This window comes from Diachasma alloeum, unplaced genomic scaffold, assembly GCF_001412515.2.
Source record: "Diachasma alloeum isolate Michigan unplaced genomic scaffold, Dall2.0 Dall_scaffold_00557, whole genome shotgun sequence".
NCBI classification, from domain to species: domain Eukaryota; kingdom Metazoa; phylum Arthropoda; class Insecta; order Hymenoptera; family Braconidae; genus Diachasma; species Diachasma alloeum.
This window is the reverse complement of record NW_021680689.1, coordinates 377724-399997: the sequence shown is the minus strand read 5'-3', so window position 1 is coordinate 399997 and position 22274 is coordinate 377724. Positions and strand designations below refer to the sequence as shown.

At 40.4% G+C, this 22274-nt stretch overlaps 2 protein-coding genes across 3 annotated transcripts; one reads left to right on the top strand and one right to left on the bottom strand.

Moving 5' to 3' along the window:
* Positions 1-6: 6 nt before the first annotated feature.
* On the bottom strand, positions 7-22274 carry LOC107043252 (tubulin polyglutamylase TTLL5). 2 transcript variants are annotated; one of them, XM_015264654.1, is made up of 13 exons: positions 22200-22274; positions 15095-15260; positions 14362-14445; positions 14159-14282; positions 5813-5919; positions 4991-5204; positions 4646-4902; positions 3419-3913; positions 2900-3190; positions 2685-2825; positions 2176-2326; positions 1887-2053; positions 7-1610 (listed from the first exon to the last, which is right to left on the bottom strand). In XM_015264654.1, exons 2-13 carry the CDS (start codon positions 15250-15252, stop codon positions 1391-1393), a joined length of 2409 nt encoding a protein of 802 aa, XP_015120140.1. In that variant the 5' UTR covers positions 15253-15260; positions 22200-22274; the 3' UTR covers positions 7-1390. The 2 variants fall into 2 exon arrangements, with proteins under 2 accessions (XP_015120140.1, XP_015120138.1); XM_015264652.1 differs by lacking the exon at positions 22200-22274 and adding an exon at positions 19537-19623.
* Positions 8891-13928, top strand: LOC107043253. The gene is made up of 2 exons (XM_015264655.2): positions 8891-8935; positions 11996-13928. The coding sequence occupies exon 2, from the start codon at positions 12007-12009 to the stop codon at positions 13708-13710; it is 1704 nt and encodes a 567-aa protein (XP_015120141.1). The 5' UTR covers positions 8891-8935; positions 11996-12006; the 3' UTR covers positions 13711-13928.

Sequence of the window (22274 nt, the reverse complement as noted above, 5' to 3'; positions counted from 1 at the left end):
GCAAAATTCAGCTGCATTCTTTTATTAACAAAATCATTTCAATGTTCATTTTTACACATGTCTTCATTAAATTCGAAATTTTCTACTTTCTCATTGATTCATCTGGGAATGAAGGACAACTCTGACTGCACAGAAGCCGAGTGAATGCGATAAATTTGCCACATATCGTTGAATTTCATCAATCATTAAATTTTATTAAGTAGAGGCAGTATAGGGGAGGATTGTTCATTATTGAATTACAAAATTGCTGAGCTGTTTTCGTCCATCACCCCCACAATCTTCCTTCTGAATAATTAACTGCTAAAAAAACTGTATTAATTCCCACTCATTAAATTTTCGCTCCTTTCTCCCTCATAATTGCTAAAATGAATAAATATTGTGCGACAACACTAAATACAAAGAGCATCCGATTGTTAAAATCATGATAACGTGCACGTAAAGTCTCCGATTAAATAAAAAAAATTAACAAAAGTATAAAACGATATTAAAAAAAAAAGAAATAAAAAGCCCTAGATGTTTTTCTTCAAATAAATAATATCAAAATCGTGCTATTGAATCCAAACAAACGTGCAGTTATCCCTAGGATTATCTAATTCTCAGCGCAGTTGTTCATGAAAAACTCTCGTATCACAGCACAAAAATACTATATCAACATGTTCTGTGTTTTCTCAAAAATATAATCAAGCGATAATTAATCAGTACAATAAATTATCTCCCGTACCTCAATCACATTGATCACTTCTGCTCATGACTAGGTGTTGATTATCCACAGAACAACAGAATAAAAAATAAATAAAAATAGAACAGACTACAATGGAAGTGAATTGGTTGATTATAAACATGACTGATAGATAGCCAGAGCTTAAGCACCATCGAAACTAGGCCACATAATTATTTTTACAAAACACAAATCATTAGGCCGACAACTACTTTGTGCAATTTGTTAATTTCTCAAAATGTTCTTTGTTTTATTAACAATTCAGTGGTGCAGAATGATTTTACTCGACTTTTTCTGAGTAAAAAGTGGAGTCTATTCGTTCCAACTGTTGTACCACTCCACTACTTCATTAACAATCAAATAATTACTGAATTTAATTAGCAATTAGTACCTAGGATTCTTAAAAAACATCGATTCGAAACTAGCACCACACGAAAAAATTGTGAAAATGTAAATGAATAATTCAGCTTAAAATATTCCCAAAGATTGTCGATGTCAACGTGCTTGACATCTAGGCCTTGCTGTCGTTGTTGGCTTCAACTCTTAATTAGCCCTGATTGACGAGGTAATCGAGTGTGGACGGTTCAACCGTATCCTCCGATCAATAAACTTACTCCTAAAATTATCAGCTAATTATCGAGGGGATGAAGTTAACAGGGCCCTAGGATTTTTTTACGTGCGAGGCGCTTTACTTGGTCTACTGTTCGGCTGGGTGCACTTGCACTGCTCTGAGGTCGCTGCATTTGAGTGGACTCGGGACGTTATCTGGGGCAGGGAACCCAGGAGATTGCTCCCTCGGAGGTTCCCTGCGAAGCCACTTCTTCCCAGGAAACTGTGGGCGCAGTTGTAGAGCTTTGTTTGGAGGATCAGAACGTCGTCGAGGTCCTCTTCACTGGAGTAATTATGAGAAGTGATTAATTATTTCATTTCGAAATAAAAAAAATTTCAATTTTTGAGTTATTTTGAGATTTTTTCAAGAAAACGATAATTTCTATAAATGAAGAGGATTTTTTTCATTGACATTTGCCAATTGTTTTAGGGGATTTCAACAAAAAATTAAATTTTCAATTTTTTTTTCAGTTCGAAATGAAGAATTAAATTAAACACTTTAAATTTTAAATGGAAAAATCATCACAAATAAATGCAAATGTTAAAAATTGTTACTAACCTCGCACAGGTCAGAAATTTCTGAAATAATCTATTGGGTACAGTCCTAGGTCTGTCAACAGTATCGGCATAAAGATCAGTTTCACGATTATACAGATGCAAAAAATCAGACAGCTGCTTGGCAGTGATGGCTGCACGATCCTTGTCGCTCAACTTGTTACTCGGTATCTATTGATAAAAAAATCATGACCTGTAATTTTTTAATCACCCAGAAGTTTCAAGAGCCCTTGAAAAATTACACAACAAACTTCTCGACTCATAATTAAGTCTTAAGAATGCAAATCACGTACAGTGAAGAGGAATGGCGTTCGTAAATTACTGGAGGACTGCTGCAGAAACTTCATGACGAGGTCACAGCAGACAGAATCAGCACTTGGTTGGGATATTTTACGTAGAATACATCCTAAGTACAGACCGAAGGCTTTTCTCGCCTCTCCGGGACTGAAAATGAATCAAGGACCCGTTTAATTTGCAATTCAGATGTCGAAAATCATTGAATTCATCAATTAAATGATGATACATCTCTAAATCCAATGGAGATACCAAAATTTTTGTTCAGACCTTTTTTTGTAACTCATGAAAATTCTGTAGAAAAAATGTCTGAATAAAAATTTTTCCATCTTGCTTAGATTCTCAGATATTCACCAAAACCTGATATAAAAATAAATAAATATGTAAATAAATACATAAATGAATAACTAAATGCACGAAGAAATGAAAAACAAGTAGATAAAAATTTAGAACAAAAATAGAGAAAAATTAATTCATCTCATTTTCATAATCACTTCAAGAAAATTACCTGAGCTTGTTTCCCTCTTGCATCATCTGAGTGACTTGGTCCTTATACTTATGCGTATCCACATCAATATTCTCCTTGCTATCCCCCCGATCTAGACTCTGTTTGTGTCCTCTAACCAGTGCTCTCTCGTACCTCTCATACCTGAAATGAAAAAAAAAACCCAATTAAAAAACGTCATAAACCCCAGATGCTCCGCATAATCCCATTTAAATCACCTCGACAATCTGTCCAAGGTCACCTCAGGCACTGAGAACCCAGTGGTTCTGCTGGCAGCTGGAAACAACTGTTCATGCAGCATCAGATTGTAATTAGTATTGACCCCCTGAGGGACTCTGCCAGGTCCCAGGGGATCTGTCACCACAGGAATCCCCGTGACTGGATCCAGGTATTGCGAGTACATTTCCCATGACTTTGGACTCGGGAAGATCCTGACGAAGCCCCCACGCCTCTCGAACTGGGCCTTCGCTGACGCCACGATCCTCAGTTGCTCCGAACTGAGGCCAGACCTGTTTTTTTTTTTCATGTTTTTATTCAACAACACAGGAATAAATTAAATTAAGAACGCATATTTGATTCATATCTCGAGCTTTAGACATTGTACTTGCGGTTTTAATGTGTCCATAAAAATATTTATAGATTTTTCGTTTCCGCACTTGAAAAAAAGTTTTCGAAGCGAAAAAAAAAAGAATTGAATTCAAGTGTTTAAAAAGTCGTTTTAATAATTGAAGCCAGACCTGTTGGAGGGCTTCACAGGGCTCCGCTTCTTGGTATTGAGACCCTCAGCTGAATTGACTCTTCTGTGACTAGCTAGCCTCTTGGAGGGATTCCCCAGGGGTCTGCTCTGGGAGTTCTGGGGTCTGAGAATTGGATCCACTGCTGGGAGACCCACTAGGGTCAGCAGATCCGCCATCAGGGCGGATTTCAATCGAACGTCCAGGGGAGAGTCACAGCCCAGGGACGGCGTCAGGTTGACCTCCAGCAGCCAGGGCTTCAGGGTGTCGTCTATGAGAATGTCGAAACCGTAGAGCTCGAAACACGTTTCCGGATGTTTTACGAACTGCTTCACTCCACTAACGATTCCAGAGGCTGTCGCCAGGATGGATTTTATTATTATATCCTCGATTCTCTGCATCAGGAGCTCTGTGTCCTGACCCATTGAACGGAGGTGACGAAGGAGGGCCGAGAGGGTCCATTTGTGACCCACGTCTTCAGCGTCCGGATCTTCACTCCTGGGTGGGAATTGTAAGATGAGAATTCAGGAAGGAATGCCATTTTATTCGAAGCTTTCGCGTGAATTTAACTGGTTGGAGACAAAGGGATTGCCAAAATGAGATGAATTTCAAGAGGAAATATCCATATTTGCACTATCTTTCGTCAATGACAGATTTCCTCAAAGAAAATACTTACAATGTTGAAGATTTCCGACATTGTAATCTTTTCGATGGAATTCAGTAGCGAAGCGGTAAACCGGGTCAAGTCGATTTTGACTATTGGCCAGTTTTTGACGATTATCTCAGAATCTAAAAGAGATAGAAAAATTTTTGTTATAACCTTTTTATAGCTCTTAATCGGTTCTACAAAAAAGGTCATGAGAAAAATTGTGCTGTCTCTCTTAGGTTCTGAGATATTCATCAAAAACTGATCAAAAGTCAAAATCGACTTAACTCGGTTTACCGCTTCACTACTGAATTCATCATTGAAAAATCATAGTTTAATGAACCGATTGGATAGCCACATGTGTAAAGGCTCAAACTGGAAACCTGAGGGTCGTGGGTTCAAATCCAACCTCCGGCGATTTTTTGCATTCTTCCAAATTCATATTCTATTAATTTCTAAAAAAAAATGTAGAAATCAAACAACTTTTTGACCTTCGTCGCCCTTATGACTTCTATTACGTTCAAGAAAAAAAATCGGAAAAAATCTGGATCCCCCCAACTCCCACTATAAATGTGATGACGTACTTGACATAATCAACATGAAACTTGTTGATGCTGTAATTACACAGGTGCATGCAGGGATTCCAGACATACTGATTGCCACCCTCATACTTGACTGTAGCGAATCTGACTAATCCCTCCTCATACAGATAAATGAGCAGTGGATCGTAGTTTGTGACAGCAACGTAGAGACGTAGATCGCACTTGTGGCCATCTACCAACAGGGGATTGTTGATGTACTGCGCCACAATGACTGATTCCTCAGTGAATATCTTCTCTGGCTGCGAGAAAACCACAAGTTATTGGCTTTTCCTTCTCATGCATGAGTCATCGGGATCTTTTCTTTGGGCTTTCTGAATGGATACTTACGCTGTTGACGATGTAGATGCCACGACCACGGGAGCTCGCTTTTGGTTTTACGATCCAGGGCCCCCGGTACCTGAAGTGTGCGGTCAGCAGCTCACGGGATTCACTGGGGAGTAAAAATGTCTGGGGGATGAAGTCCAGATTACGGAGACCTTTGCTTCGTTGCATTGCCTCGATGTTCTTGTAGAGGCGGTCTTTTCGGGTTATCTCGTAGGATCTGGAGCATGCGGAGATTAGGGATGATGAGAGTGGAGAGATTTTGATGAATTAATGGAAAGGAGAAACAGGATGGGGCAATTTTGATTCAAGGGGGATAAGGGAAATTATGTAAGGGATTTTTTGGGAGAGAATTTTGAGAGCTACAAAAAAGGTCTCAATGAAAACTTCGCTATCTGGAGCAGATTTATAAATAATTTCATCATCGAAAAGTCACGGCTTAAGGCGCCCAGTAGATAGCCATGTGTGCAGAGGCTTGAACTGGTAACCTGAGGGTCGTGGGTTCAAACCCAACATCCGGCGGTTTTTTTTTTCATTTTTCCAAATTACATTCATTTCTAAAAAAATACAGAAGTCTCGTAGATTTAGAGATATTCACCAAAACATGGCTTCAAAAGTTTTTTGTGGAATATCTCGAAATTTAATAGAGACAGATTTTATTTTCATTCAGACCTCTTTTGTAGCTCTTATAATGTTCTAAAAAAAAGTCACGAAAAAAATTTTTCGTTATCTCTGATTGTTTCCGAGATATTCGACAAAAAAATAATCTCCACTCTAGATAAACTCATCCTGTTCCTCAATCGCTCGCCAATAACATTCTTGGTTTACCTCGGGAAGTGATTAATTTTTTGGAACGGTGCTAGGCTCCTCAGAACGTCCGGTTTCGGGTGGCTTCCCATCCACAGAAGGTTGAAGTCGGCATCGTTGACCGAAACCTAAAAAAAACCGACGAAAAAAATTTTTTTTTTAACCTGTTCCGCAGACTAGTCCAACATTAAAATTCGCTACCAGTATTATCATCACGTAAACAGTTTCCCCTCTGTCAAAGTCAAACTAATCCAGAAAATTGTCCTCACATTCACGCTCAGATCGACTTCGTGTAACCGAAAACAAAGTTTTTTTTTCTTTTTACTGTGTCATGAGAATGGAAAAACCATTGGGAGGAAACAATGGAGACACGAAAGAGACGTTCATGATAACCGTATCTCAATAACAATGAAGAAATGCTTTGCCAACGTAAATCCATGTGTAAAGGGTTTTCTCAGAAATTCTGTATTTAAACATTCGTCTCGCATTCATGAGTACAAAAGGAAGAGGAGAAAAAAAATTGCCTGGGCCACGTACACATTTATGACCTTGCGGTCGACCATTTTTTACGCGTCGAGACTCTCAATGTATCTTTTTATATTTTTCAATGTTCACCATAACTTCCTGGCTCGGGAGTATTTAATTCCCTGAGATAAGATGGTCTCTCGTTGACAAATTCATTTCATCTGATGACGACGGGGTTTATTGATATGACTTGCGGCAATTGACATCAATATATCGAATGATGCATTTCTAATTGTCTTTATTGAAAGGAAAATTGGGGCAAGTGGAACATGATGAAGCGAATGGGGACACAATTACCGATCTTTCGGAGCTGGTATGACCCCTTGGTATGAGCACAGCTCAATTTTCACCCTCAAAATGAGAAATAAATTTCATTGAGAAATGGACTATTTCGTAAATTTCACGTTAAAAAATGATGAATGACTGAACTGAAATTAAAAAATGGCTTTCGACATTCCTTCAACACAATCGTATAATTATCGAACCATGAGAATAAAATTTATCAGTTTGACTTTAGAAACATGTAATTCCAATATCTCCCACTGAATTCCCCAAGTTTACACCTCTCAAATGTGTCCATTAGCACCCCACCAGCCCACCTGCGGTCGACGAAAACCCGATAAACCCAATTTTTACAGATAATTAAATATCATTCAGATAACCCGTTTGTCCCTGAACCACTTCAGGCATCGATTTCGCTTGCCAATACCTAATAATACCCCCCGTTGGTGCCTGCCTGTGGAAAGGGAAAGGGAAAGTACATCAGTACGTACGAAATGACTCGGTCAAACGATGATTACGTGACCAATGTAAAAAATGACATCTCCTCACTTTTACCCATGAGAAACAAGAGAAACTGCCTCAACAATAAGCCTAGACAGATCCTTGAATAATATTCACCATAATTTAATGCACCATTGACTTTTATTAATCCGGAAAAATCGGTAATACTCAAGGAAACACGCGAGGAAGGACGAAAAGGTACTAGGCCGAAGGTCCAGTGGACTCAGGAAGGAGATCAGTAATGTCAACCCGGAAACCTCACTCGACCGTGATACCGATAATATTCCTATTTTCCATCTAAATGTTTTTCCATCATCCAATATTGATGAACCGTCATCAATGAGACCATCCACACGCCAGAAGATCCTGGAGCGGATTCAACACTGATGAATTATTTATCCCAGATTCCACTATTATGTCGCACGGTTTTTACCATTCACGTGAAACGAGACATTCTCGTGACTTCGAGATGATTGAGGGATTAATATTGATGGAGTTGGGGCATCAATAATCATTGATTCGTCAGCGAGTAGCTTCTGGAGTTCCTTAAAGTCTACTTTTTTTATTTTTTGTATGAGAAGATCCGCAATGGGGGATTGTTACTCATATTTTGTTGATGAGAGTGGGAGTGATGATCCTTCCGATATAATTTTATTTTTTACGATGAAATACCAGAAAAAAAGGATTGTCATTCATATTTTATTAATGTGCACAGGTGATTCCGCCTGATGTCTCCGTTTGGCAAGGGTGTGTGCGTTTTTTTGGTACTGATAAATGGGGATTAACGACAAAGACTCTGGTCTTATAATAACGCATTCCAATTGTTGATCACGTACTTCGTGACAAGACTCAATGGTGAATTCCTCGAAGAAATCCACACGAATGATAAAAAAGTGAGAGGAGAAAATAAAAATTGCGCCTAGAATCAATCTCGTTATTCATGGAGTAATTTTTTTAAGGTGTTTCTTGCATCGATACCATTGACCCACATGCAATCGTAAATCATTGCTCGATCGGCGGAAAAATCATTGGCATTATTCAGGGTCATGTAAATCCGTTTTTCATAAAAATCCGGAGGAATTAATTAATTCGTTGTAGAATCCACATTCCTGTTGAATATTTTTCCACCGCAAATACACGAAACGAGGAAGTTTGAATTGACTCGAACTATCGAAGAAAGTTGAAGAAAAAATTGAAGTCATGAAGTCGTCATTGGAAAGCTAGACATTTTCTATGAAACAAACAGAAATAAAAGAGTTCCTCCTGAAAACTCCGCGAGTGAGCGGATAATTTCTATTAAAAATTAATTGAAATAACGATAATCAAATGAATTTCACAAAGAGGACGTACAATTCAACGAAGAATAGATCATTTGTTCATCGTGAAGAAATGAAAATGAAGAAATTCTGTCAAAATAACGTACAAATCATCTCGTCTAAATCCCAGAAATTCGGCTGAGCATTTTTATCTCGATAAAGTCAAATAAATAATTCCCGAAACCTTCACTTCACCTCCAAACAAAAAATTCAACGCTTAATCCACATTATTGCATCGAATTTCAAAACCTCGACCTGAGAAAAGTAATATAATGAAATAGAAAGGGGAAAAAAGCGAGAGAAGAAAGAAGAATAAAAATTCCCACTCATCTCCCGATAAATAATCTAGTATTTTAAGAAAAACCTCAAGTTATAACTCTCGGACGCCATGATTGGGAGGCGCGAGGTCGTAAGAGCGAGACGCTTTTACGATATTCCAACTGAGAGAAACACAGGCCCCTCAGTCTAGCACGAGCCACCGCTCAGGAGACAGCCCGTCAGGGGAATTTGTTTAATCAAGGTAGGCATGTGTTCATTCACAGCGGATTTCACGCATTAAAAGAACATTATTCCCCCGAAATATCGAGTGATAGATCAGTGAAATGGAGTGATAGGATCGTTTGAATGAATTGGAAGGGGGAGAGAAAAAAAAATCGAGAAAACACGGGTTAAACTTTCATTGAACCTTTTTATCGTCGATCTTAACAGGATTTTCGTTTCCTTCACGCCCAGTGGGAGTTTACCTGCGCGTAAAAGTGCTCTCCTACCCCCTTGATCGATATAATCGGGTTTGATTAATTTCGGGGTGAAATCATACCCCCAAAGATGTGCCAAGTGCTTGCGTGACCGGCATGAACAAGTGTAATTCAGACTTAAATGGCGATTTAATTGTTGTTTAATGAGTTTTGATTGATGGATTTCAACCCCTGTGAATTTTATCGAGATTACGATTTATTGGTGTAGGAGACAATTCAGAGATTAAGAGAATGTGTTATTCAGGGGTATTTATGAAACAAAATAAATGTGACAACGAGGAGATAAAAAAGTCATTCGAATGCCATTTGAAATTATAATAGAAAATGTTCACAGATAACAACAGCCGAGACTCAGTTGTAAAATTGATGAGCTTGTAGAGGAAAAGTCTTCATATTTGCACTATTTTTCGTCAGTGACAGATTTCCTCAAAGAAAAATATTTACAATGTTGAAGATGATTGTTACTGCAATCTTCTCAATGAATTTTCATAATTGAAAAATGATAGTTCGATGGACCGAGGGGGCGGCCATGTGGGTGATGAAGGCTTAGACTGGAGGCCTAAGGGTCATGGGTTCAACCCCAAAATCCGGCGATTTTTCGCATTAAAAAAATTCATATTCCATTCATTTCTAAAAAAAATATAGATATCAAGTAACTTTTTGAATGATTCGGCTGTGGTCTGCGCTGCAGAGCCTGGCCGGCTGTTACTAAAAAAATTAGATACAACTTAATTTTTGCACAATTAATGACGGCGAAATTAGTGAAAAAAGTAAACTTTAGTTCAATTATTCAGTAATGAAAAATACGAATGTTTAGCTCAATTTGATACTTATAACTTGAAACACTGATAACTTGAAACACATGAAATCAATTCAGTAGTGAAGCGGTAAACCGGGTCAAGTCGATTTTGACTATTGGCCAGTTTTTGACGAATATCTCGGAATCTAAAAGAGATAGAAATTTTTTTGTCATGGCCTTTTTTGTAGAGCCAATTGAGAGTTACAAAAAAGGTCCTGGGAAAATTCTGCCATCTCTTTTAGATTCCGAGATATTCATCAAAAACTGACCCAAAGTCAAAATCGACTTAACCCGGTTTACCGCTTCGCTACTGAATTGAATCGTCAAAAGTTTGAATAGCCTGTATGGATAAGGAATAATAACAAAGTAGGTGATGATTACCAGTACAACATGCATAAACTTAATCGTCACGAGTTGACCGTAATAACAACCGGGGAATAATATGCGCGATAGTCCACGAGTTGTGAAAAATTAGAATAATCGATTTGTATAAAATATGCGACTTGTTATTCCACGCGGGAGCAAGAGATGAGGTGATAGAGCGAGCGAGAGAGAGAGAGAATATGTATTGTTTGTGGATGAAGGACAAGGTTGTTTTTATGGTCATTTTACTCTATTTGTCGCATCTCGAGACATGACAGCAGGATGACGATAATGTATGGTATTCCGGAAACTCGATATGTCGACTTTAGTCAATGTTTTGTCGGTTGGGATATTTAATGACTTCCTATTCGACTCCATGGGATTTATGGGCATATTGAAATTTAGCTGACGAGGAAATTTTTACGCGACAAGTCCCTTACACCGGACTGTTCACCGCAAGAGGAGTGAGTTACGAGCCACGTCTGAATACGGGAGGCTCTTAAATGTCAAGGTACTTGCGATTGCATCCGATATTAGGTTTTTTTTAGAGAGTTTAAAATTTTGTTGAGGACAATTAAGTGAGGACTAACAGTGATACTAGATATTTACTAATTTAAAGCAGAGTTAAAATGAAGGATAACAAAAAATGAACGTAGAATAAATTTTGTGTAACTGGTGTTAACCAATTATTAAGGAGAGGAGGAGGACTACACAGATGTAAAACAAAGAAAAACATTTGTAACACCAAAGAGATGAATAAATAAAAAAAAATTGTCAAAAATAAAAAAAAAATTTGTTGAGGAGAGAATGCCTCGAATTAGGAAAATGGGAAGATCTGAACCCGAAGGCTCGGAAAAATACGACCAATGATCGAAAACTCGAGTCGATTATTGGGTAATCTGTTAATAGTCCTAGATACTCAATAATATAGATAGGAAAAAAAATTAGATTAGCCAACGTCATTCATAATTGTCCCCGCGATCAAGATCTCCTTGAATCTCATCCAATAAATGCCAACGATATTTTCCTCATTTTTTGTTCGGCAAAGCGCAATCGATGCGATTATCAGATAAGATTGAAAACATAAAAATATAGATGTGGGTAAAAATGATATTACACTGAATCCTCCAACATGTGGAACACATGGAGAACGGAAACCGAGTCGTCAGGCGTGACGGTGACAAGTAGGATGTGAATATCAGTGTTATAACTCGATTAGCGAGATGCCACACAGTCACCAAGTTCCATATTGATTCTCATCCATTAACGCAACATCATGAGAATAAATTACGATACCAGAGGCATAATTTTTGATTGGCATGAGACATTCACAAGTTAATGTATACATTCTAACCGCCGAGGCAAACAGTTACCTGAATGCTTTTTTTTTCACCAAGAGCCAAAAATTATTCTTCTGTCATTGTCCACAAGATATGTTTGAAGAAGAGCGTTAAATTATCGTTGGCTCGTTAAGGATTCTATGGCGTGTACCAGGTGCCCACGGAATAAAATAAAACGAATTGACGCGCGACGGGAATAACCTGTTGTCAGGCCTTGAAATGAAACAAAGAAGGCGCATGGCTCAATTTGTCGAAAATACCTCCCATACTGCACTCAGTAAGATCAACATTTTAAAAATGAATAATCCTTTTTTTTTCTCTAGTGAATGCCGAGATGCCTGGCCATCGTCAGCCTCTGTCCCTGGAGGGACTAAGTATGGGACGTGTGTGCCAGCAGTTGGACGGTACGTGCCGGCGATTGCAGCTGCTCTCGCAGGAGACGTCCGCTAATCAAGTTTTAACATACGCTAAACAATCGATTCGACCTTACTACGTCAACTCACTGCCAGCAATACTTCGATCGCGAGTCATTGAGGAGACCTCGAGAATGCTTTATGGTCCAGCCCCAGACGGGTCGACTCTGATATCTGGACCTGCGCCACTTTATCTACTGGCTCTACTCCTCGGGCCTGACATCAAGCAGCTGAAAGTTAATCTGTGCTGTTACTACGGCTGCAGCCACCAAACGTCTCTCTTGAAACTTCTAGCCTCCGAAGGAATCGGTTTGGAATCCCTTGAGCTAGCCAGATCCGCCCTCCTTCGGCTAGACTGCAAACTCCTCAAGTCCGCTCTTCAGAACATGAGGAACCTACGAAGCCTCACTCTGAGGAACATCGCTAATGACTCTGTTCTTCAAGTAATCGGCAAAGCCTGTCCCAAACTCGTTGTCCTAGACGTCGCCTGTTCGATGCAAGTGACGGACATGGGGCTGAACAATCTTCTCCTTCAGATCGAACTCCGAGACAAATTGCCGACCTATCCGTCACCCTCGGAGACTAGCTGGTCGAAGCTGAAAGCCATCATCTCAAAGCTCAAATCCAAGAAGAATAAGATCGAGAGACAGGAGCGACAGGGAATTCTGCTGGAGTACTGCGAGAGGAGGAATGTCCTCTGCAATTCCCTGAAGATTCTAAACGTCGCTAACACCGCTGTCACCAGTGCTGGGGTGCTACTGGCCCTGGCTCACGTCCCCCATCTCGAATCGCTGGCGGATTACAACCACATGGGACGAGTCGTCGAGATAATGAACAGAGGAGTAATCCAACTGCGAACACCTTTCAATCTAACCCAAGCAAGAAGCAGTCGAACAACAGCTGCGAGACTGGAGTTGCTGTCCCAGACCTGCCCGAGACTCGAGAAAATCTTCATTTCCGAGCCCCTCCATCCGCCCGAAGCACTCAGACTCTTCCCTTACGTCACCTGCTTGAGTATTCAGAGTGTACCAGCGAGGAAAGAGTGGCTCTCAGGCTTCTACGATTACTTGAGGACAAACGGACAGAGATTGAGAGATCTCAGTGTCAGAATCACTGAGAGCGACACTCCAGTGCAGTTGGACCTGAGGGAGGTCTTCGAGAACTGTCCAAATCTCGTCAGTCTCTCGAAGACGGGGGCGGCGGTCGTCTGGCTAGACGGACCAGACCCTCCGCCCCTGAGAAAACTCAGGAGAATTCAACTCGGCAGAACTGTCACTGCTCACACTGTCACGATGATCATCAAACTTTCGCCTGTACTTTCCTCACTACACGTGCACAGCTGCTTCGATCTTACTAACGAACATCTCGAGATGCTTCTAATCCGCGATAATTGTCTACTGAACTGTCTCACGTGTTTCTACGTCTACGAAGCCAGCAAGATATCCGCCGGGGTCATTCTGAAGATGCTGAGGGGCTGCAGGAGACTGAGGAAAATTGGAAACCTAGCTAATTGGGGGCTTGATTGCGAAGGAGTCAAAGTGCTCAGGGAAACTCTGACCAAGGCCAATTTGGATGTCGAACTGTGCCCTGGGTCCCACTGGTTCTGGAGCAATTGCATCCATTGAATCGACCTCGACTGTCTAGTGTATCAGTATTAATGAGAGGCTTCAAGTGATCGGCGACGGTTTTTTGTTAATTAATCCCGTGTTTTTATCACGATTAACTCGAGATTTCTATCGCGTTATGACTAATGGGCTTCGTATAATCATCCTCTCGCAATAACCCATACTATAAGTTTTGTAATATTACAATGATTCATAATAAAGATATATAGTATAAAGACATATGAGATTGTTTATTGTTCAACTGGTGACTATAAGTATTTAGAAGTGACTCGATCCCGTGGTCTTATTATGATTAACTCAAGACCTCTGAGTTTGCGACTGATAACTGCGACCGATGGCTCACGAGCCTCTTATAATCAGCCCCTCGCAGCAATCGATATCATGTTTTGTATTATTACAATGATTCATAATAGAGGTGTGATTAACGATGAACCGATGAATGACTCACCTCGGATAGTCCGTGGCACTGGAGGAGTAGTGTCATCAGCTTTGTGTCAGCCTGGATGATTTTATAGGTCATGTGGAGTTGCTTAGCTGGGGGATCTTCGGGGGGAGTTGCCAGGGCTGAACACCTGCGCAAAAATAAGAAAAAGAATTTTTAACGACGGTGAGCCTCGTTAGATCGGTTTATTTTTGGTGAAGGAGACTCACTTGAACCTGAGAACGGGGGCTTTGCTGCCACTGGGGCCGTTCACCAACCACTCGTTTCCTTTTGCACTGTTCTCTTTGGGTGCACTGCAACAAATTGCAATTTCTCATTCATTAAAAGTGATTTTCAATGGCTGATTATCGATCCAATCGATCTAGATTGATCCAGGGCTGACAGTGATATCGAAGGCGGATAAGAACGGGACCTGCAGTAAAATTGATCTAAAAAAATCCACAGAGTGCACTGCAGGTTTCCTCATTCAAACAAATAAAAAAATTGATGTCTATATGTATGGACGATTCATCGCGCTCACCCACGTGCTTCGGAGTTCAATAATCCCGAGCCATGAAATCCTTATAAATCACGCGATTCAAACTCGTGGGTTTAATTTACAAACTACTCACTCCCAGTGCTATCGAATACCACAGATATAAAAATGTCGGGAATTAATGAGAAATTATCCCATGTAATTACGGAAGTACGTCTGTAATCGTGAATAAACGAGGGAAATAAATCGTATAAAAACGTAACACTTGGAAATATCGTGTTTCGCCCCATCTCCACTTGAGTTTTCCCTTTCAGAAACGCAAGCCTCGTGTTACGACTTTACTAAATACCGAAATGCGTTAGCGAAGGCCTTCTAATCACCGCGGCAGGCCCCTTTTCATTCTCATTACCATAACGTGGGATCTTTTATTCATGAGGTGTGAGGATTATTATAAAGAAAAGCCTCACCTCTCGGCATTCTCGGGCTTGTGGGTGACGAAGGGCTCCAGGGCCTCTTCACTGCTGTTCGATAGTTGAGACATCCCGGATAGGCTCGATGAGGACATCAACTCCTTCGGGCGCTTGCCATCCAACCGGCGGCTTTCAGTCTTCAGTTGCGAGAGCATTTTAACACCTGAAAACATGTTTCCAAGACATGTTTGTTGGATAATTTCTTGGCTCTGTGATCATTGGTCGTTCGTTCATGAGGTGTTGGTCACAATATCATGATGAGTGTGGAAATCATCTCGTAGCCCTTCTGACCCTCGTGACCCTCCGCCCGAACGATTAAGTTCGGTGTTAATATTGGTAATCTGAAGGTTGTGGGTTCAAATCCCCACCTGCGTATTCCCTTGATTTCATTACGAGTTCTTTCAATAAAATATTGAAATATATGGAGGCCTTGCATCGGGCAATGCCTCGACAATTCTTAAACTAAAATTCTTTTAAAATTGTGTCAACTACCACCGGTAATAACTGACGTGTTAAGTGTCTTGCAAATAAATTTTTTAACTCTGATGGAGTCAATCGATACCGGATAGAACTCTTACTTGGCATTCCTAGCGTCAATCGGGCATCGATTTCCCGGTACGTAACTCGCACAGGCAACTGTGCACACCCCTCCATGATTACTAATTGCCAATCGGACGTAACTCTGACCAACGTTTTCACTGAGAACAGCCCATCCGGACACTCGAATGCCGTCACGCGTGGTCGTAGTTGTCCAGACGTTTTAATGTCATTTAAAAATTTTAAATCTTGATGATTAATATCAGTAGCGATGATTGGGGTAATTTCTTTTGGTAGATTTTAATGTATTCCATTTGGAAATGTACGAGGGAAATTATTTCAATTCAAAAATTTTACTAACGAACCGTTGGAAAAACTTCTGTAGAATTCAGTAGCGAAGTGGTAAAATGGTTCAACTCGACTTATCTCTCAGTTGAGTTTTTGAGGAATATTTCGAAATCTAAGGGAGATAGCGAAGTTTTCGTAATCACATTTGTTGTAGCTCTCAATCGGCTCTACAAAAAAGATTATAACAGAAATTTTGCCATCTCCCTTAGATTCCGAGATATTCATTGAAAACTGGTCAGTGGAATAGTTAAAATCGACTTGTACCGTTTTACCACTTCTCTACTGAATTCATTTTACTGTAAAACTTGCGTGTGATAGACATCAAGTGTCATTCATCGTGTTCTTGATTATTCTGCCGGTACAATCGCTGGAAAGTGATTTAAGCGACAGCAGAAACAAATGAAGATGCCTTGTTGTCAATTACGGTAATTAACCTTCTCGATCCTCCGTCTAATTTCGCTGTTTAAATTAATGGGTAATGTAAAATGCGAGTGAAAAAGCGCGGATGGACTCGTTGGTACCCGCCAAACGTTTTCGACGCGACGAAAGCCAAAAAAAAACGCAAACCTCTGGGGAAATAAATCTCGATGCAGAGGATTTTGGTAAACCTGGCCTCCTGTCTCTTCCCACTGAGATCTTGATAGAGATCCTGTCCTACCTCGACTCCAGGGACTTCTACAGTCTTCGGAGTGTCTCGGAACGCTTCCAAGCACTTGAGCCTACAGTATGGAGAGTCTACGAGGTTCGCAATGAATTATGTAATGAAGGGGGTTAATTAGTTGAGTTCAGTCGATTCTTAACTGATTTTTTGACGAATATCTCGGGATCTAATGGAGATAGCAGAAATTCCATCTGGACCTTTTTTGTAACTCTTGAAATTCTCTATGAAAAATGTTTAAGCAAAAATTTCGCTATCTGTTCTAGATTCCGCGATAATTCCCAAAAACCAAAGGGCTATTGAAGTTGTTAATGGACTTTAACTTGGTTTTAGACAATTATCTCTGGATTCAATAGACATAGCCAAATTTTAGTTTCAAATTTATGTGGCGCTCTCAAAATTCCACCCAAAAAGCACCCTCTACAAATTCCGCAAGCTCCCTTGAACTCCCCCAGAGCTCTAAATGAACTCAATTAATCTAATCCCATCGCAATTTCTCGAATCATCAAAATTTGTTCCATCCGAATGGCCGCAGGTGATGGAGCACGGTCCAACGACCTCGGAGGTGATTCATCAGCTCAAGAGAATGCCACTGCTCACAAAGATAACGATCGAGTGCCGCTCAGATTGCGACGATATACTCCGTCAATTGTCGGTGACAAACAAAAAACTCGAAAAATTGAGGATAAAAAATTGCACAGGCTCGACCGGTCAATTGTACCTGCGCTCGTGCCATTTGACCCGGATTTTAGAGCGTTGTCCCCGTTTGCACACGATAAGCATCGAGGGAAGTCGCCACAGGGGAAGAAAATTTTACCGCCTCCTGGGAAATATGGGATTGAAACTTAGGTCATTTTATTCACCAGCTACTGCATCACAATTTCGTGTTTTTTCTAAACACGCGCACCACCTGGAAGTAAATGACCGGCTTGCTATGGATAATATGTGTGTGGGCTGCAGAACCTGGTCGCCCTTGCGCTACTTCGTCGCTGTACACGGGGATTGCGGGGCTGTTGTCAAGCGACGCTACACAGCGCTTGTTACTTATCTCTATACCACGGAATTTTTGCCGATTAATGTTAATAAAAATGGGGATTAGAGGCTAGAGGCATTGCCCTTGGGTGGGAGACCTTCGGGTGACAATGGGGAGGGGGTTATTTATGGGACACTCGTGGGAATTATTGATGTGGGAAATTCAAGTTCTTGCGGAATTGGATATTAAAGGTCTTTATGACAATTCAATGACTCTCAATCATTTCAGGAAGTTATTTGCCAGAAAATTTCACGCCATTTTCGAGGTATTTTTATAATCTTTCAAATGAGTCCGGGTTCAGGTGAATCCGATGGTTCAGTCTCAAGCAAAATTGATTGATCTCGTTTCATGCTTCAACTTTTATTTCTTTTATTATTAAATCTCGAGTCGAATAAAAATTAGGTCAGCCGGTACCTAGTGCCCCATGGCCAGCTCATATCTCGCGAAAATCCCTCCCCCCCTCCGAGGATGAATTAATTCGTGCATCACGCAACACACCCAGCAAATCCTCGTAAAGCAACACGCTGCCCTGGTTAAAGACGTTATAATACATTCAGGGTAATGTCACGCAAAGAGAAGTTACTCAGGTACTCTAGGAAACAGCTGAGGCGTTTGGCAAATTAACATCCGCCCCTTCCCGTTTCCACCTGCCCGCAAACTCCTTCAATTCCACTGGTGTTATCCCGTCGTTAACATGCACGGGATAACTCTAGCTCTCAAAAACAATTTTTCCATTTTTTTTAACGGTTATAATTGAAGTTTGGAGGGCATAAAAAAATCATTTGGCGAAGGTCTTGTGCTGGGGGAGGTGGGGAGAATTTTTTTAGGTGAGTGGTGGAAGCTCGGGGGTTGGGGAAAATGCCGGGAGGGGATTTACGGAGTCAATAGTTCTACCGGCATTTGTAGCATGTCTATTCGACGATTGTATTTGCATTGTCTGTATACAACGGGTGGGGATAAATGTTCACCTAACAATTCACCGGGTTTTCATCGATTTCGTCTTCTCGCGGTCTTGAGTGCCAGTTGAAAATTAGGGGAATTTGGAGTGAATTCCGAAATGTCGACACGCCATTTGTGAATTTTGCACACTCGAGGGGTGTGATTGGTAATTCTTGGGATTGTTCTTGTGTGACAATTTATTGGGAAGGTCACGGTACGAAAAGAATATTCCGCATAATTCAGAAAACTTTTTCCTTCTTCTGGTGCCAACGAAAAATTTGTGGAATGTCAGACTTCTTTTTTTTAACAGCAAGAGCCGTCGGAAAAAAACTACTGAAATGTGGGGAAAACTTTGCGTCGTGATTTCTCAGCCAAACGAGGATGAAAAAATGTGACAAATGGCTTTAAAAAAATGTTCTTCCTATAGAAACCGGATAATGCGAGGAGAGGATCATGTAAAGATGATGAATAATTTTAAAAAATGTTTGAAAACACGAGGTGGGGACGCCGCCATGTTTAAAGACCCTTGCAGTAGTGGAAGGGGGATACAAGCAAGATGGCGACGCCGGCATCTATCCCCACCTCGTATTATTGAACATTTCTTACAACTATTTACGTTTTTCAGATAATTTTTAACTCGCTTCATCCAGTGCCTCGAAAAAGAACAAATTTTTCAAGCTCTCCTTTAGATTTTTTCATCCCCTTTTGACTGGGAAATCATGGCGCATTTATTTTCTCACGAGGCCGCTCAACAGTTCCTTTGTTCCTTGTTTATTAAAGCCGTAGATGAATAGTATAACGCCTATACGATAATAATTTTATACTTCCAAGTGAAAAATGTTTGCGAAAAAAAATTCCTGTGTTTTAGAACTTCCTGTCGTTAAATGTTATTGAATAAAATGAGTCGGAAAGACATTAAAGTACCTGTTGTAAGTCTGACCTCACTCATGAACGAAGACAAAGTGCTTGAAGCATATTCGTGCTCCCTAAAAACCCCCAGTCAAGCGATACCCCTTCAAAGTTGGGTGAATTTGCATAGATAAGGCACGATAGCCATTCTTTATCCATTAGTACGTGCCTCTGAACAGTTTCCACCCATCGTCGATCATTTTTCTAACCGTCATCGATGCACAACACTGCACGCCCATCCTCTGTAACGCATCAATTGAATCGAATTGCTCTATTAAAGGTGAATTAATGGAGGAACCCTTTTTTTCTAATTTTTTAATTCAATGTTACGCTGTTTCGGATCAGTTCTTGGGGAATATTTCGAAAACCAGCGGTTCTACGAGAAAATGTCACAAGAACTTTTTTGCAGAGGAGAAAATTTCCGACAAAAAATGTTCTGTGACATTTTTCTGTAGAATCATTCCCCATCGAGATTGTCCTGTATTGAAGATGAGCAAATTGATGAGTGAATTTTTCGCCTGAAAAACCTAATGTCTAAATACAGAAATCGTTGTTTACCTTTCTCCCCTCTTATTTGCCCCAAATGTTCCCCCATCCATAACAATCAATCGTCCCTCACTGCTCAGAATAAACAGTTACCAATAGCAAAACCCCAAATCGATTAAATTAAACTCATCTTCGTGACAGAATCCCCCTGAATTCATTCCAAATAGATGTTAAAATTCGAGATAAGGAGATATTGAATCACGTGATGTGAAGACCTCGATAATTCATCTTAAAACAAGTGAATCAAAATTTCGAAATATCGATGAGTGGAATTTAATCCTGAGTCTTGGCTTTATTATCATTTTACGATAAATAATACGAATGAGGGAAGAAAATTGGGCGTTACGAGTTGCCACCCAGTTTGTGACACGGGGCCTGGGGAATCCGAGACTTTACAAAACGACACGCAAACCCGTTATGTATACCAATATGTATATACAACATTTTGGGTAAAACATGTGGAAGTACATTTGAGAGGTCAGGGGACGACTGGTGACGGGTGGCTTTATCCTCGGTGTATTGACGTTGAATTTATATATGGGAGGAAAAGGTCGAGGGCCCGAGTGTTACGATATTACTCGACATTTTGGATTAACGACGAGCTCTGTCTGGCATTTACCCGATCACTTTATTAATCATGAGATTCAAGTGTTTTCGTGTCAACTCGGGGAATTAATTATGCCGGTGGGTTATTTAGTGATGGGGGAATTGAATTTATAATTTTGCCGTCGAGATTGATGAACATTACTGCAAAATTGTGAGGAATAGCAGAATTTTTGAAGACGATTTATTTGGAGATCATTTCAAGAGCTAAAATATCTCGAGAGTCGAATTTTTTTCTATTAATAACTTCCAGACTCTAGGCCCATTCAGTTCAGAAAAAATTCACGTAATACTTCGTCTCCCTATTTTTGAATCACATTATTTTTCTTCCCTTCCTCTCTGCAAATTGGACATTTTCCATAGAACGTTTTTCCAGTTCAATTCAACGTTGAACTCAGTTTTTGGGAGATATCTCTCAAACTATGAGAGATACCAAGATACTTGTGAAGACATTTTTTGTAGAGAATTTCAAAAACTACAAAAAACGTCTTGACGAAAAATCTGCCATCTGCCTTCAATGCCAAGATATCCCCCAAAAACCGAATTCAAATCCATGAATTTAATTTCCGCTTTCTTTCCATCAAACATTTTTCGTCTTGCCATTGCGTTTGCGACGCCCAACACACGTCTGTTTATTTTCACCGGTCATTACCTCATACCCAAGGTTTAAAAATACAATTTTCACAACTTTAAAAAATCGACTTCGCGTGCACATGGATCAACTCTCCACGTACCAATCATTTGCTCTTTTATTTCGTTAGTTTTCACCTCGTTTCACACCGCGGATTTTTACGAGTTTTCACTCGGCCTAATTCACCGTTAGAAATAGAAATCGAGTTGAGAATTACCGCTGGAGGTGTCGATATAAAAAATTAAAAAAAAAAAAAATTAAACCCCATTCTCTCCCTCTCTAGTAAATATTTTGACACATGCGAGGAACTTCTGGGGTGCAATGCGGATCGATTGCAGATGCTGCAGTCCCATCAGAGGGTGAGATTATCCCCGATGAGACTGAGCAGTTACTCTCAAGAGGTCCCAAAATATCCGAACGATAAAACAAGAGCCTTGAACCCGTCCAAATAATCTCCCTCATAACCCATTCCATCCATTAAAAACATTCTTTCATCTTTGATGACTTAAAAAAATTAAAAAACCGCGAGTTTCTCTTTTCAACAATAATAAACACCTTCCGGGATTATTTCAACATGAGCCCCCCTGTCCACCTGTTCGCCCCCTCCCCTCACGCGGAATTTAATCCGCTCCGCAAAACACTTCCCCTTTTCCGCTGAAAAAACTCCGATTGACTTTTTTCGATTTTTTTCATTGAAAAAAATTGCAGAAGTGATTGATAATTTTTTCAAGGGCTTCTGCAGGCCCTTTAAAAACCCGAAAACATTATTGACCTTGACCATGCACCCCAGGCCCCGCCGAAAAATACCCAAGTGTCAGAAAGTGGCAGAGCGAGAGCATGTGTCACCCAGGTAAATACCCGGGATAATATTTGAAAAAATTATTGATAAATCACTCACCCCAGGGATAGCCTCAGGACCTACTGTAATCGAACTCTAGTTGCACTGTTCCCCTGACATCCTCGGGGGGGGGGG

Coding starts and splice junctions, on each gene's coding strand:
- LOC107043253 (XM_015264655.2), top strand. CDS start 12,007: ATGCCTGGCCATCGTCAGCCTCTGTCCCTGGAGGGACTAAGTATGGGA.
- LOC107043252 (XM_015264652.1), bottom strand. CDS start 19,561: ATGAGTGAGGTCAGACTTACAACAG. Junction 5,205..5,812: donor AAAATTAATCACTTCCCGAG/GTAAACCAAGAA, acceptor CGCATGCTCCAG/ATCCTACGAGATAACCCGAA. Junction 2,054..2,175: donor GAACGCCATTCCTCTTCACT/GTACGTGATTTG, acceptor TTTTATCAATAG/ATACCGAGTAACAAGTTGAG.